We start from the raw sequence: 17340 nt of genomic DNA, 5'->3' as shown, positions 1-17340 counted from the left end.
AGGGCGTAGACGACCCCACATCATCATGAGTGTTGATAACGCGCAACACGCTTGTAGATGTGTGCGTATGTATTGCGTTGTATGCGCTAGGAGTATGCGCAACAGAATACATGAAGTTGTAAGTTTGGTTCATTTTATAATAACGGGAGTTTTTATGACGTTAAAGGAGTATTTCGTGATCCTAGCATTCTCTTTTTATGACATTTTTCAGTACATATCCACGTAAAAAAGCTTATTTCCAAAATTTCAGTCGATTCCGATTTTGCGTTTTCGAGGTATGCATGCTTATGTGTATTACACTGCTCCATGCCTCCATAGACAATGCGTTGTAATTTCGTTCTGGTGCACCAGAACGAAATTCAAATTTCATGATATCTTTGCAAAACGAATTAATCTGCAAGAAATATTTTGTACATAAACATTATGTAGCCAGAGGTTTCCAGTGATATAAAAATCTCAACTTTTTTTGAGAAAAGTGGGGGATGAGGCTGTGGATCACGAAATGCCCCTTTAACTACTCGATGTCAAAAGTAAAAGTAACAGATCCTGTGGATGCTATCAACCTCACTTCACCAGTGGTGCCTCTATATATTATACTGTTAAGTCATCTCGCCATCTTCACTATCAACCGGTCCTTTCCATATCCAAGTGGTTGGTTTTTCATGGACTGCCTTTAGAGAAGAGCAAGAGCAATCGCTCTCTACTGTTCTCCTTAAATCTGATATAGGAGAGTGATTTTTAGCTCTCCTTAGTTTACCATTCTCTCCTTGCATTCTATTGTGAATGCTCTAAATAGCTCTCCTTGAAGGCTCCAGAAGAGCTGTTTAATGCTCTCCTGCAAATTCCAAAAGATAGTTCCTGGTTTTTGAGTTTCTTCAGTGGTTTCAGTAAAAATGTAGTGCTTGTTTAGTGCCATCTGATACGCTGTGAGATACCCCAATAAAACAGCCATAAAGATCGCTGGCTGCTTCATGACACCTTGTTTCGCTCACGCAATTGACATCATGGTACGAAAGTGAGCTTCTTCTAAGTAGCCCTGCTATAGGGCCTTTTAAACATACACTACCTCGAGAACCACTAAAACCCCTTTTTTGGGGGTGGTCACTGGGTTTGAATACTGCTTGGGGTATAGCGTGTTTATTGATTGCTGTGTTATGGTCAAAGGCCCTATTTAGTAGCTACCACTAAGTAACGGAACAAAATGATTGATTTGGATACTTTTTCCTTTGACTTGAAATTATGTTGTGCTATACCTGAATAACCACTTTCTGTGCAACCCTGCTTGATTACAAACAATAAAGCAGTTCTTTACTATAGGCTCAAATTGGACAACATTTTTCATTGGGTATTAAGATTCATACATAACAGCCCAAGTTCACATGTCTGTAGCATTCACTGTACCAAACTATGCCTTGAGGTATGAGGTTGTTTTGACTCGCAGTGATCTAATATCAGGCTGCACTTGTGGTAGAGGAGATTATGATCAGTTTGATGTTGTTATTAATTTGAGGGATGATTGAGACAAGTTTGGTTTGTCAGTTATGAGGTGTATGCGGTTGGTTGGAGGAATTGGACCCAATGGGAAAATCAGCGTAAGCGAACGTTGGGGACTGATTAAGTTTTTTCTGCAGTGGGGCTGTAAGCTTGTGCAGTGTGCGTCAGTCAGTCAGGCAGTATTACTGGCCATGTGCCATTGTTGAAGCAGTTTGTATGGGGAAAGGTACAATGTGCTAGAACCAGGATTAACTTTGTAGAGTGTTTAGCTGCGCTAGTTATTTTGTGTTACAGTTACGGAAGTTTGCAAATAGATTCATTTTTGGTTTTGATCTTTTATGTGCTCTATATTCGACTAGGATTTTGTCTGTCCAACTGGCAATGTTTGGTACTGTTTGTGTATATAACAAGCATGCACAGTGATACATGTACAATGCAGTCTATGTTATGTTGGGATCAGGATTATTAGTGTCAAGCATTGGCTGTTAGATTAGTTACGATTAAGGGATTAGCAGCATTAGCTTGTAAGGTAAGAGGTTCGTTTTTTGTTTGTTTTACAATTTGGTTTGAATAGTGTGGCCCTCTTCACAATTATGCTGTCCCATATAATCCGGGGGGGGGGTCACTCACATTGTGGCCTGTACATCATCCGCGATAATAAAAACATGTAAAAAGGGTAGTTTTTCGTAGGTAGGCACTATACACACGTATCGTGTTTAGGGTGTCAAAAACATGAAACATTGAAAAAAAGAGTAGCAAAATTGCAGTTGCTAATATGCAGAAATGAAATTTAGGGTATGAAATTTGATGCAAGGAATAAAATCCCTGTTTAGGGTGTGAAAACAGGCGTGTATTATCTGTTTAGGGTATCGTTTTGGCCAAGAGTTAAATCCTTGTTTAGGGTGCTTTTCAAAAGTTGATTATCGTGGATGGTGTACAGCGGGCCACAATGGGAGTGACCCCCGGGCATATAATGCAGTATACAAAATGTTTGTAGGCATAATATAGTCAAGACCATATCAGATACTGTTCTTTACCTCGAGAAACAGGTGTTTTGAATTATTCCACTTCTAAAATACTAAAGCTGCAGCATTTGTAGCCATTGTGTGTGTGGGGTTGGGTGGGGGTGTGCATTTGTTTTCACCTACAAACATGGAATTTGAGTCCACACTTATGTAGTGAAAATCATACACTGTGAACCGTGGACGTCCACAGTCGTAAAACAGTGGCAGAGGTGCTATAGTATAATACAGCATAAGCCGGGTCCGCTATCATAGGTGTAACCACCAGGTCCACGGTTAGCGGTGAAATATCACTGAAGTCCAAGTTTGGATTATGATATGTCTGTGTGTGTGGGTCCACGGTTTCACTGTGTACAACCACACACAATACGGGTGCACAGTTGTCGGTGAAAACATGTAGGGGTGTGTGTGTAGGGAGTGTGTATGGAGGGGGTGTGTATGGAAGAGGTGAAGTACATTGTACCGCTTGTCAAAAAGGTCCACTTTTCAGTGACAAAATGTTGTATAATGTGTGGAATTTGCTCCCCCCCCCCCTCCTTTTAGATTCTTGAGTGTAGTGGGCAAAACAAATTGGGGCCAACAATTCACAACTTTCCTGTCCAAAAAATATTTGTCAGCACAACAGTAAATTTGTGCTCCCCCCTTGTTCCAAAATCTTGGCTACGCCACCACCGACGTGAACAAACAGCAATGAGTGTGTAGTCTAGTCATGGTAGTGGGAAAAGTATGATTGTTTTCTCTGGAGGATTTCGGATGTAATGTTGTAATACTATTTATCATCATTGTATAATGACGTTGAAGCTGACATACATGTTTGGGCAAAAAAGTGATAAGTATAACAATTGTACTATAATGCAATAAACAAAATCGCGTACATTATGTCAGAGCAGTAAAACACTTTGATAATGGGTTCTGCCTCTGACACATTTGGGTGTAAAGAATACTGAAAAAATGTTACCCATTATTTGTTTTAAAATTGTTCACATCATTGTCAATAGTAAAATTTGGGTATACTATCCGGCTATCTCAGTAATATATGCTATGTCTTACTCTAAATCAGAGAAGATATACCTTACACTTCCCACAATGCATTTCTTCCATATTTCAATCTGATACAGTCTGTCCACTTTGAAGTATGAAGTAAAGTACGCAGTTTTGGCGCATGTAATGTCAAAAGGAATTAACATGCTGCTAGCCGCACGCAAATGCATGAGCGTCTTAATACAAGACGCGCTGTGTGCTTTAATACGCAAAATACCTTACTTTACTTCGTACTTCAAAGTGGAAAAACTGGTGACAAAAGGTACAGTAGCTCACACCCAGATCTTTCAAATTATGTTTATTTTTAGCTTGTCTATCATGGTCAGAAATTCGGCGAGAATCCAAGAATCAGTTCTCGCAAAGATTCTCGTCAACAAAATTGCAAGAATCTAAATGGATTCTCGTAAATATTTCAATTTATCATACAAAGTTATATGGCGAGAATCCATCGATTCTTGCACAATTCCACTGGGAGAATCCAAATGGATTCTCGCACTTGGTTGCAAATTTCTGACCCTGTCTATCCTCAACTTGAAAACATATATAATGTAACATTTTCAAAGTAATATTCATGAATGTCATTTGATGAAATTTTTATTTTTTTTAAATTTTATTCATCTGGCAAATAACAACAAAATTGAGACATAACAACAAATTGGGTCTACTGAGCTGCCGGGGAACACTGAAAGCACAAAAGAGCACTGTCACCATAAGGCGCAGCGCTCCCAACTCAGCAGACCACACACATACAAATCATATTGGGAAAAAATACAAAAAGGCATCAATACAAATTAATCATCATGCTCCATATAGTGAGATTTGAGTTGAGTTACAGGTGAGATATGAGTCTCTGATATCGGATGGAATTGAAGACCATAACACTGGGAAATTAACTAAAAGACAGTTTTTGTAAGCATCTGTTTTAGGAGTGCTTGATCGTTTACCACTTAAAGCTTCATGTCTCCTATTAACACACCACCTGGAAAAAAGAAAGGGATTGGCATTAGTAAGACAAGAACAAGTGAATGAAACAGACAAATAAGTCCTTCTAGTTTTCAAAGTTGTGAGATTTAGAGTTCTGAGTCTGTCCTCGTATGATTGATCCCCCCTACATTGACAAAGAATTGACATAGTAGCACAATGCTGTATTTGTTCCAATTTATCAATATTACATTTCTTGTAAACATTCCAAACAGGCGAGCAGTAATCTAGTATTGGCAAAATGAGCGACTGGTAAAGTTTAAGTAGAACATAGGAGTTCTTACTTCCCGCGACAATTCTGGTAAAACCAAGTAATTTATTGCACTTTTTGATAATGTTGTTGAGGTGATGTATCATGTTGCAAAGGATTCTGGGAAGGGTAAAATCTTCTGTACTGTTTCATAGCACCAATCAGTTAGGATAGTTATTTGTATTTAGTGAGTGGAGCACTATAGCGTTGTCATGCAAACATGTATATGCATAGGGAACCACACCTACATTTAATTGTCATGTGATGAACTACCTGCAACACTCAAATGATTTCAGCAATTAAATGTGATGTAGCTGAAAATATGATTTTGAATAGGATTTATTGCATTATTTATGATAAAAAAAATACTACCTTGTTTAGACATAAGGACAAATGCAACTGATTTTTGGTATGTTGATATTTGGCAACTCAATGGGTACGCTTTTATTGTTCAAATATGTTTGTTTTATAATTGATATATGGTCATTTTCACGGTAAAGGGTGTAACTTTGGATTTTTAACATTTTGATCCGTAGTTTTCTAACAGCCATTGTCAGTAAGAATGGGACCGAAATGGGACTTTGTGATTCAAGTGCGTCATGGATTTTCTTTAGAAAAAATAAGATGATGCATCATCAGTCCAAGAAACTACCCCCAAAATTTTAGCTTTCTCGCTCATTTCGTTTGTCCGAAAAAAATTATTGAAATTTTGGCCCCATAAACATCGTTAAATGGTTTACCAATTAGTAGCCACTAGAAAATTGTGCGCCAACGTTGGCCCAGTGAAAAGAAAACAGTTTTTGAATCCTTCTATGGGTATCATTACAATGATGCAAAAAAATGGTTGGGTTACCATTGGCGCATCGTAATAATCAAGTTTAAAATATTACTGAAAAGCGCCCTCATGCTGTTTTCTGTTGCTTCAAACTCATTGCGCCATTAAGCACCCACGCAAAAAGCAAGTTGAAATGGATAAACTAATTATTTAGAATCAAATGCAAATGCAAAATTGATGGGTGCTCGTTGGCAAAGAAGAAAATGGAGGTCAAAGGTCAAATTTTCTAATTTTGAGCCATTTTCACGCCTCATTAATTTCATGCGCCAAGGTCGAAGAACAGAAAAATTTGTGTTCAGTGGTAAACAAACTGTAACTCTACTAAAAGAAGCAGTAAAAAGCTTGGGTCCTGTTGGTTTAGTATTAGTTATGATTTTCTAAATATCATCTTAAAGCAAGTAAACAGTAAATAATATGCCATGCCGTACTATGTGCGAACTTTAAGTATCCTCCACTAGATATGCCAACAAGTACCCATGGTGTTTTAACTTCAGTTGGTTTATTCAAGTGCTGTTGCTTGCATTTCTGTGGAAATAAGTGTGGGCTCATGTTGGCGCAAGGATATTTTAAGGGTCAAAGGTCAATTCAAAATCACAAAATGCTACTTTTATGTTAGTTTGTGCGACCAATATGCAATCTTCTAGTGTCCATTTCTCGATGTGCCAACAAGTACCCATGGTGTTAAACTTCATTTAGTTTATCCAAGTGCTGTTACTTGTGTATCTGTAGGAATATGTTTGGGCTCATGTTGGCGCAATGATATTTTGAGGGTCAAAGGTCAATACAAAAAACTCAAAATATGACAAAGCGCATTATTTGAGTGTTGGTAATTTCAATGCCAACAAGATCCCATATTTTTTTCACTACCTTTGCCAACTCCATTTATTCAATTTCTTCATAAAAAGCCTTGGAAGTTGGATAATATTGGCATTATATGAATATTTAAAGAGCCCAATATTACAAGTATGAGACCAACTTAAATAAAAATGCAGAAGTTGTGCAAGCTTACATTGTATTGTATAATAAGTGAAGAACAATATTGCATTTTGACTGCAATGAATCAATATACTTATAACATGTGCAGGCTTATAATATTTTGGAGAACATTTTTGTAAACCATGAAAACTTAAAATGTGTACCTTCCACTTGGTTTGTTGTGGATGGTCAAATGATCTGAAAATGCAGGTTAAGTTTTGATTTATACACATTCTGCATTCAACAGTATTAAAGTGTTATTCTTAAATATCACTGTGCCATGAGCATCCATAAGACTTAACAAGCAAATATACACTCCATTTGAGGTAGATATTGGGACAATGTTTGTGCACATTTTCACAGTTGCACAAACTCGCAAAAGAGTTGCACTTTGTGCTTTAGGATTGACCTTTGACCCTTAAAATATCCTTGCGCCAACATGAACCCAAACAGATTTCTACATAAATGCAAGTAACAGCACTTAGATAAACTTATTGAAGTAAAAACATTATAGGTACTTTTTGGCACATCTAGTAGTGGACGCTTGAAGATTGCGTATTAGTTGCAGGAACTATCAAAAAGTAGCATTTTATGGTTTTGGATTAACCTTTGACCTTAAAAATATCCTTGGGCCAACATGAACCCATATTAATTTCGACATAAATGCAAATAACAGCACTTAGATAAACTGATTGAAGTAAAAACATGATGGGTACTTTTTGGCACATCTAGTAGTGGATGCTTGAAGATTGCATATTGGTTGCATGAACTATATAAAGTAGCACTTTATGGTTTTGGATTAACCTTTGACCCCTAATATATCCTTGCGCCAACATGTGCCCAAAGTAATTTCTACATAAATGCAAATAACAACACTTAAATATGGTGAATGATGTAAAAACACCATGGGTACCTGTTGGCACGTCCTGTTGTGGATGCTTGAAGATTGATGGAACCCCTATTTGGCCTATTATATGCTATTTACTAGGCTTTTGGATGATATTTAGAAAATCATTAAAAATAGTGAACCAACAGGACCCAAGCTTGTTTCTGTTTCTTTTATTAGAGTTATAGTTTCTTTACCACTGAACACCACTTTTAATGTTCTTTGACCTTGGCGCACAAAATTAATGAGGCGTGAAAATGACGCAAAATAAGAAAATTTGACCTTTGACCCCAATTTTCTCCTAGCGCCAACAAGCACCCATCAATTTTGCATTTGCATTTGATTCTAAATAATTAGTTTATCCATTTCAGCTTGCTTTTTATATGGGTGCTTAATGGCGCAATGAGTTTCAAGCCACAGAAAACAACATGAGGGCGCTTTTCACTAATATTTTAAACTTGCTTATTACGATGCGCCAATGGTGACCCAACCATTTTTGTGTGTAATTGTAATGACACCCATAGAAGGATTCAAAAACTGTTTTCTATTTACTGGGCCCATGTTGGCGCACAATTTTGTAGTCACTGCTAATTGATAAACCATTTAACGATGTTTTGGGGGCCAAAATTTCATTATTTTTTTACGGACAAACAAAATGAGCGAGGAAGCTAAAACTTTGGGATTGTTTTCTTGGACCAATGTTGCATCATCCTATTTTTTTTAAAGAAAATTTGTGATGCACTTGAATCACAAGAGTCTGAATCTTACAGACAGTGGCTCCTAATAAAGCCACAGAATTCCATGATTTTTGGCCACATAAGTCATCTAGTTAGCAGCTACCTTGGGTAGCATAATCATCTTCAGGAGTTACTGCGTTCAGTTTTAGCAGGCTTAAATGTACCTAATATTGCCATTTTGAAAAACTATAAAAAACAGTAACATTTTGTAAAACCTGCGTTTTCTTCAGTTAGTTCATGGATAATTTTCTTATCCTGAAAGTACGGTCATATGTTCAGTAAACACTGCCACATTAGATTTAATTGTGAACAGCCCTGTATTTTTGAGAATCGGACTTGAGATTTGTCGCTTCGAGGCTTCATTTTCCGTTAACAATTGTTAACAAACTTTGTGGGTATAACTTTGGTTCATAATTCTTGGTTATTTCTTCACTTCTTCTTGATTCATAACAGTTGATATCTTAACTTGAAATGGGTAACAAAAATTAGTCGATTTGCAAGCTTTCAAAATTTTTATAAAATCTTGACTTCAAAGAGCCGTTTTCCGTTAACTTTTTTGAAGCCTCCGAAACAAAACTGTTCAGCAAGCTTGGGCAAATATAAATAAAAGAGCTCATCCAATCTATTTATCAAAATGTAGCAAAGTAGATCTTCAAATCACTTCTTTTTAAATTGTGGAGATATATATCACCGTTTGCAAATGGGACCCAATACAAACTTTCCGTTAACAATTGAAGCCTCCGAAACAAATGAAGCCTCCGAAACAACAATAAGATTAATTATCATCTATGCATATCTAAATTGGTGTTTCATACTGATATCTGCATTGTAATTGTTACTTGATATGCAGAATGTCATAAATTAAAAAAATTGTTGATGTTATGGTTAATGTTTGAAAAATATACTGATACCCAAAAAGCCTGTTTCGGAGGCTTCACATGCAAAAAACACCATACTTAACAAATGGGTGAAAAAGTTAACATGCTATAAATCTACAATATCTGCCACATAGAATCATTGATTCAATACACACAAGAAAATAACAGCTTAGATGATCCCAACAGTGTTGTTTTCAAAAAAATACTTCTGCAATGTTTAACCATTGTTAACATGAAGCCTCGAAACAATAAAAATGACTTGCTGTGATAATTTAATTTTTGTCACAACTGAAATTCAATACTTAGAAGCAAAGCATGAAAATTGGTAATTGTGATATTTTTTACCTATTTTTTCATGTCAACTTGTACTTGTAGTAGTTAGCCAAATATTTTACTTTTATGATCACCTGTGTTGTTAACTGAAGCCTCCGAAACACAAATCGCTTGAATTGCCAATTCTAAAAATAACTCCAATTTCTGTGAAACTTGGCTGGGAGGTTCCTTTCATCAAGTAGTAGTTGTACATGGAGTTAGACAGTAAAATTATTTTAGGAACCCAATTAAAACTTTAAAAATATGTTTAAGATTGGGAAATTTCCATTGCAAATGACCCTTGATGTTAAAAATTTTCAAAATTGCAATTACAAACATAGCAAAACATGGTATAAAATTTAACTTATATCTGTTGACTTACTTTGGAATGGGATTTCACATGTATTCCAGCTTTCATGTCATAATTTTCTGAGCTTATGTAAAATACATTTTTTCTTAGATTTTAACCAAAATGTTATGGAAATGTCCATTTTTTTATCAGAAATCAAAAGGTTTAGCCTTGAAACATTATTTTACTGGAATTTGAGTTGCTTCTATGCATGATTACAGTAAACAGAAACATATTTAAGTGGTTTGAAATTTTGACCCAAAAAATCAAAAGTTACACGTACCCTTTACTGTGAAAATGACCATATAGCTAACAGTGTTTAGGATTTTTTTTAACGTTCAAGGGTTTGAATTTTTTAAGCTAGTTTACAAAAAAGACGGGTGTGAGAGTTCCTCTTTTCAGCTGATTTCCTCTTTTTTGTTGCCAAAATTTAAATGTTTCGATCCTTTATTTTCAGCCCATATTTGGCATTTTTACCCTGATTTTATACTGTTTTTCAGCTTTTTTAAAGTCACCAAATGTTTTCAGTTTCAAGTGGAAATCTTTGACATCACTTGTCATCATTGCTATTAAAAATGACAGGTATCGAAACACAATTTCGGCCTTGTATTTTTTCCTTTGTTTTCTATTGATTTATGCCAATTGGTCGCCATCTCTGACTTAAAAGTCACACTGTGTTTGTTTTGGATGTTCACAATTGTGTCAAAAAACCAGTCAAATAGGAATTATGGTAAATTTGAAAAGAAATCTATTTCTGTAACATTTGACCCTTTCGATCTGAAGATTTGCACTATTTTGCACAGTGATTTAAAATTATCATCTCTGGTTACTATGGGAACTACATGTAGTACTTGTACATGCAATCTTTATTAGCATTTTAAACTAGGCTACCAGTACATGTGAAATGTGAATTTACAATATTTTTGAAATATGGTATTTATAAAATCAAGTATTTTTATTCACTTATGATATTAATCATATTATTTATTTATTTACAATACTTAAATTACACATATATACAAACAAACAAACAAACAAAGATAAATAAACAAATAAATAAAGTATTTTTTTATTTTCATTAAGGAGAGAGGTCAAATTGGTAACCGAACTAGTCAAATTTCTAGCTCCATTGATCTATTGCTAAAGCTTTTAAAATAATCTATTCTTTGCGCAATCAATACATCATACCATACCAAGTACATGCTTGTTATTAAATTTGCAGTATGTGTAAATTCCTTGCTATTTCACTAATTTGCATCTTGCATATATTTTGACCTAAATATATTTGGATATGGGATTGTGGTATGACAGAAATATGCAAAAATTCTGCTATCATTTTACGTCAATATTTTACGATCAGAAGCAAATAAAGATATCTTACGCATACCCACATGAACTTGATTCGTGCAATCAATTTAGCATGCATTCAGTATCCTTATCACTTTACAGTGTATACTGCTCTTGATGTCGTGTGATTATTGATTTCACTATTTTGTTGTTAGGAAAAAAACAAAACATGTTTGTTTCCTGTAGCAGGCCCAAAAAGTCAAATGCGAAATGTGTTTTTTTGTTGTTGTCTTGAAATGGAAAAAAAATACCCCTTTCACTGCAAATTGGAATGGAATTTACAGTGGGTTTCTCCGACACAAAAAAGCACATTTCTTCATAATGTATTCAAGAATATTTATGACCCCCTTTCAACCTGCAGTAGTTTTTCACTATGCTCGTTTGTTGTGTAATGTGTAAATGTTTACTCCAGTAGTGTTTTATATAATTTTTTTGTGATTTTTCTATTTCTTTAAATTCTTTGTAAGTGAAAAAAATTTTTTTTTCAAATGCGCACAAAAGCCGTCAAAAACGAAATGTGCGCGCTACAGGAAACAAACTTGTTTTTTTTTTTGTTATTACTTTATTGACATAGGTTACAGTCACTTTAGCTGCAAGCAAATTTGTATGTCATGTGAGCATGATAGGCCTATAATTTGCTAATTACTAAGGTAAAAAGTAAAGGTAAAGGAGAAGAACCTGTATACATCATATTTGGTAACCCACGCTATAGAAAGGGTGGGTTTGAAGGGTCCACAAAATGCCTAAAAGGGTGGGTTTGAACAATTTCTGGTTAAAATTAAATTAGTCCCACAGTCAATACCATGAAATGAAGAATTCCAAATTGTTTTTATGGGAATGTCATCTTTAAAGGCTTATAACTCGAAAACATGTCTGGTGACTTGTTCCGGGTTTTGTTGGAGCTGGTCACATTTATACACCTGGATACAGAGGAGTAATTGAGGTAGAACACCTTTACTCACGGTCACAACACATACGTCCATAGCAGGGTTTGAACCCACAATCTCATGATCATGTGGCCTGGTCCTTATTTCTGAACAATGACTTTCTCACATGATAAAAAGGTGACAGAGGAGGGCGGATGACAGGGAACTCCCAGTTCATATTTAAAATAAACTTGTTTGAATCAAATAAAACCCATGAATTGTACTTGCTTTGTAGGGTTACAGCCCAAGTTAACTGAAATAGACTTTATCTTTTGACTTCTAGGAGTAAGGTTTGTGTAAGCAGATCATAGTACAACACACACTGATAACATCACTGTGTATTTTGCTATGTCAGTCAACGCACGACTCACTGACTCAGTTCACTTTATGCTGCTGGTTAGCTCACTGCATACAGTGATCTCCTTGACGTATGTTGGTATCTGTATAACACAGCTAATCCATTATCCAATCATTCATTGTTGCAGATATGGACGTGCAGGTGCTACCGAAGAGTCGTCCCACCTAACGCTATAACAGAGCAGGTGAATCTACCGTGTTGTGCTGGACAAACTATTGCCGATTTTGCCGATTGTGCCAACGTGCATTTTGTTGTGTGATTCTTAACTGTGCAAAATTAAGGGTGTGTTAAACCCGGACCAATTAACTTATTAAAACAAAATGGCAGCTCATGAAAGAAGAACTGCAAGCTTGTGTGCCTATGTTGTAATAGGTCTCATAGCCTTATCTTGCCTGTGTGTGACACTCACAGATGCTTTAACTGTAGACGAAGATGGAGATATACTCTTCGATCCTCTTCCGAGTCTTGGGAAGTTTGAATCGGATGCGGATGCATACGAGAGTGATGGGATGAGGCCGGCAGTGCTGGGAGATATGGCCAGGGGATGGGTGGGTTTTATTCAGCCAAATGGATTCCCTTTAGGTAAGTACATACATGTATCATACTGTATGCATGTGATGAAGAGGCGTAGCCAGGGGAGAAGTCTCCCTTCCCCCTCTTTGACACACGTCTTGCTTCACCTTCAGGTATGTATACATGCATGTGTATGATGCCCTTGCGAAGCCAGGGGAAAGCTACATTGTACCCCCCTCTTTGGAACATCTCGCTTAACATCCCCCCACACTAATGCTGGTTTCATACTTTCCTGCCGATTGCCGCTTTGAAGATGCTTTACTACGCAGTCGCACCAGAAACGCTAGCGGTGACCAGTGGCAAGCACCGCTGGGAGTTGAATTCAAGTCAGCTCGGAGCGGTGCCGCTCTGATGTATGAGAACAAAATCCGATTTTGGAGCGGTGCTGAGCGGCAACATTGGCTTTCATAGTCATGCCGCTGACGCTCAGCAGTGTTGCTCCGCTTGCAGAAAAGTACAAGCAGCATGATAAAGCGTCATGCCACTCAGCGGCAAGCGGCAGAAAATATGAAACCAGCATAAGAAATAGATTATCTACTGACTTTTAAAGGCCTCAAAACTCTCGAAATATATTGGGTTGGAGGTCTGAGCTACAGGGAATCATTTTTAAAGCAATGATTTTGTTTGTCCACAGCCTAAGAAACAACCAATTTTCTTGATGTCCCATTTGAATTTTGTTTCCAAATTCTCTATAAAATTAATTTGAAAGAGTTTAACTTCAATACACTATTTTCACTAACCTGGAATGTTGTCGCTAAGTCGACTAGCACCTTGAATATGGTGTCATATTTACAATCGCATTGGGTCATCAAATAGGTGTATCCCGATTGTTGGCAAGATATCGTCATAGCACCACCATTTGCTGGAGAAGTTAATCGACCTAGCAAAAATGTTCCAGGTGAGCGAATAAACGTGGAGTGTTGAAGTTTTACTCTTTAATTATTTTATTTACTACAACGTATATATCCACTCATATAACCTATAAAAAGTTTAGGAAAGAAGATTAGCCTAAACTAACAGTAACATTACATTAATGTGTGCTTGATTTGGATTCATGTACGGTATGTGCATTTGACATGACTCCTTGTGCAATCAATATTGCTGTGGGGGTTGTCCTACATGCATACATGTAGTGCAGTCTTTACCTCCCGACAAGCTTAGGCCATGCATGATCTGTAGAGCTCTCCCCTACTTAGCATGCTATGTGGCTGGGCTGACTATAGAGAGTGCCAGAGCTAACTTGTGTCTTCAACTGCTCTTTCACGACTAAGCAAAGTGATGAGCAGGATTAGAACACAGATCATTGGGATTCAAAGCTTGGTGCAGTTTTTGAATACACCATCCAAACACTTGTTAGACTGTAGTGTAAAAGGCTAGAGTTATAAGGTTGGTCTAAACCCTGGAATTATGGAAACTTTTTGGCCTCATAACTGCTAAATTGTTGGTCTAAAGTTGATAAAAGTATACATATTTAGAATGGCAAAGACTTGCAAAATTCATCTGTGAGGTCAAATCCCCCCAAAACAGGTTTTTTGGCCCACTTCATTTTCATTTTAAATATGTATACTTTTATATACTTTAGACCAACAATTTAGCAGTTATGTGACCCGAAAGTTTCCATAATTCCAGGGTTCAGACCAACATTAAGATATATTATGGTGAGATTGTTACTCCATCAACTTATATTGTCACCAAAGCTGTCAACGAAAATGGCTCATTTGAGTTGCATGTACGATACCATACAACTTACAAAAGTAAATACACTATAATGAAAGACAAAGATAAAGACAATTTATCACGTCTGACGTCACCTGTCAATCAAACTCAAGCACGGTTTGTTTACAAGTGTCGTGATGATGACTTGCTGAACGCGGATTTATAACCGGGCGCCTTATTGATAATTTTGCACCTTTCGACATGCAATCCATCTCAAAAGTTAGGTCTTTATAGTAGGAAACTTTCTTTGGTGAAGGCACCATGTCGACAATGCCTAGAAAAGCTGCTTTTTGCCTTGTAAAAGTACGTAATTTTTCGCCATTTGCTGCTATTCCTTTTCTCCGATCAGCACCAGATAGATCGGTCTTCCTTTCTGGCAGCTGATTAACCTATGTAAACCAATCAAGGATCGTAATTGACAGTGACATCAGACGCGATAAATTGTTTTTATCTCTGTCTTTAATTATACTATTTCTTATAATTCATTCAATTTGAACATGTACATGTATAGCCTATGTATTATTTTCATTAATTATAAAAACATTATACCAAACAACAATAAACACCCAAATGAGTATTATGTGTAAAATCTAAAAACAGAACTTCACAATCACAGAGTTTCCCATCGCCCGCCCAGGAAAAAAGGTTCGTTTTGGCATTTGCAAGGGAAGCAGGGCAATTCTACTAAGGCCCGCTAGGGCACCAAGGCAATCACATGCTAAAGAATGCATCCAAAGTTACACATTTTGAGGGGCACCAAGACAAAGGCTTGGGGCACCCAAGGCAATTGCCTTCGGTGCCTCTGGTTATTTTTTCCCTGGCCTGCCTGTGTTTGAAATTCATGCCAACTTTTGAATTCATTATTGCGATTTTTCAGAAATCAAAATTAAATATTGAGTTTTTGCAACCTGAATTCATGCATTGTTTGGGACCCTGAACCCAATCTGAAATTGCAATGGACAGTGCCTTTCTTTAGTTTCTTTAGTTCGTTAGTCTACATACAAGAGGAACAACCCCTTTACAGCTGCATTCTATATTGAATTTAGAAACAGAAAAATAGGCCTACATCCTTGTTTAGACTTCATCATAAGCCATTAAATAGTTAACTTTCAAACATTTTCAAAGTGCGTATGACTCAAAGTCCTGTGTTTCAGTCATTTATACACTAATGCTAAAAGCTAAGTACACAATTACTCTCTTTACCCATGAGTACAGTCCAGACAAAGGTTGGTTTTTAATTTTATCAAAGATACGGCTATAAAATGACTGATTATAGATGAGTAAGGTGTCATGTCAAACGCAGAACATCTATGCTATTAGAATGTGGTGTTGTGTGTTTGTATAAAAAAAAACACCCATTTTCAAGGCCAAAGAAGGGCACCATGGCCAATATGTGATACAGAATGCCTTGTAGTTGACGAAGATCTGTGGGCACCACGGCAAAACTGAAAAAGGGCAAGCATCGGCCTGGTAGCCTCCCTGAAATTCTAGCCCTGGTGGAGTATACGTGGTCATATAGTGGCCTAGGAGTGTGTATACAACTTTTTCATTGGCTCGTGTCTCAGGGAGGGTTATTATAAGACCTCTCTGAACTAGTGCTACACTTTTTTGATGTGTCATTTCTTTGCTCGTTCAGTGGTAGACTCAACTAAGAATGAGCATCTAATGCATCTTACTAAAATGACATATTTATATAATGACATCATAAATTTTGTGAGATTTGCGGTCAGGAAATCCATACAGTGCCACAAGTTCTGTTGCGAGATAACACAAACATTATAGAGATGTCAAAATCATAAACCACTTTTGACTGATAGGATGTGACCGCAATAAATAACACTAAAATGTCAGAATCGCTAACCGGTTGTAATTCTTCAGGGGACCCATTGAATCGTCAAAGAAATAATACCGGGATGCGTCAAAGTTGTAACCAGGGTTGTGGGGAAACCCAGAGAGTAACTTGTGTCTATGTGCCTGCTACGTTCTTTTAGGGTCACTTATAGCATTCACTTTTGAAAGTGGATCGCAGATTATTAAAAGAGAATGCATCAATTAGCTGATTTTTATTTGTCACAGGCAAGGAATATAGTTCCAATATACCTGCACACATACGAGGGGGTATCAAAAAGTTTTAGAAATCGCCCAGAAGTGAAAGAGCTATATCAATGAAATTTTGTCAGTGCAATCACTGGTCCTTATGTACACTATGGTGCAAAAATGGTCTCATAAGTATGCTTACTTTTTTACAGGCGACGCTAGATGCTAATAACCTGCTGCCCCAGTTACTGCGCACAAACTGCAAGATTGAGAAAATTGAGGCAAGCAGCGTTATTAAGATCCTGCATTTGAAGGGTTGCAGTGCCTAGAAAATCGATGATGAAATGAAAGTTATCTCACGGTGGTGATTGTGATATTGTCACTGTTGCTTTTTGGAAAATGAATTTTTCTTTCATCACAGATTTTTTGGGCACTGTAACCCTTAAAATGGAACTTAATCATGCTACATGCCTCAATTTTCTCCATTTTGCTGGTTATGCGGTTACATAGGCAGGTACTGACATCTAGCGCCTGTAAAAAAAGTAAACATTCTTATGAGACCATTTTTGCATCATAGTGTACATAAGGACCAGTGATTGCACTGACAAAATTTCATTGATATA

The 17340-nt window shown here is 36.7% G+C and overlaps 1 protein-coding gene across 1 annotated transcript in view; it reads left to right on the top strand.

Moving 5' to 3' along the window:
• Positions 1-17340, top strand: part of LOC140161794 (prominin-1-A-like) — a 153353-nt gene that overhangs the window by 17340 nt on the left and 118673 nt on the right. The window contains exon 2 of the mRNA XM_072185091.1: positions 12519-12973. Within this exon, the coding sequence (XP_072041192.1) occupies positions 12712-12973 (262 nt within the window). The 5' untranslated portion in view covers positions 12519-12711. The remainder of the gene's footprint in view (positions 1-12518; positions 12974-17340) is intronic.

This window comes from Amphiura filiformis, chromosome 10 (assembly GCF_039555335.1).
Source record: "Amphiura filiformis chromosome 10, Afil_fr2py, whole genome shotgun sequence".
NCBI lineage: Eukaryota > Metazoa > Echinodermata > Ophiuroidea > Amphilepidida > Amphiuridae > Amphiura > Amphiura filiformis.
This window is presented reverse-complemented; position numbering and strand designations above follow the sequence as displayed.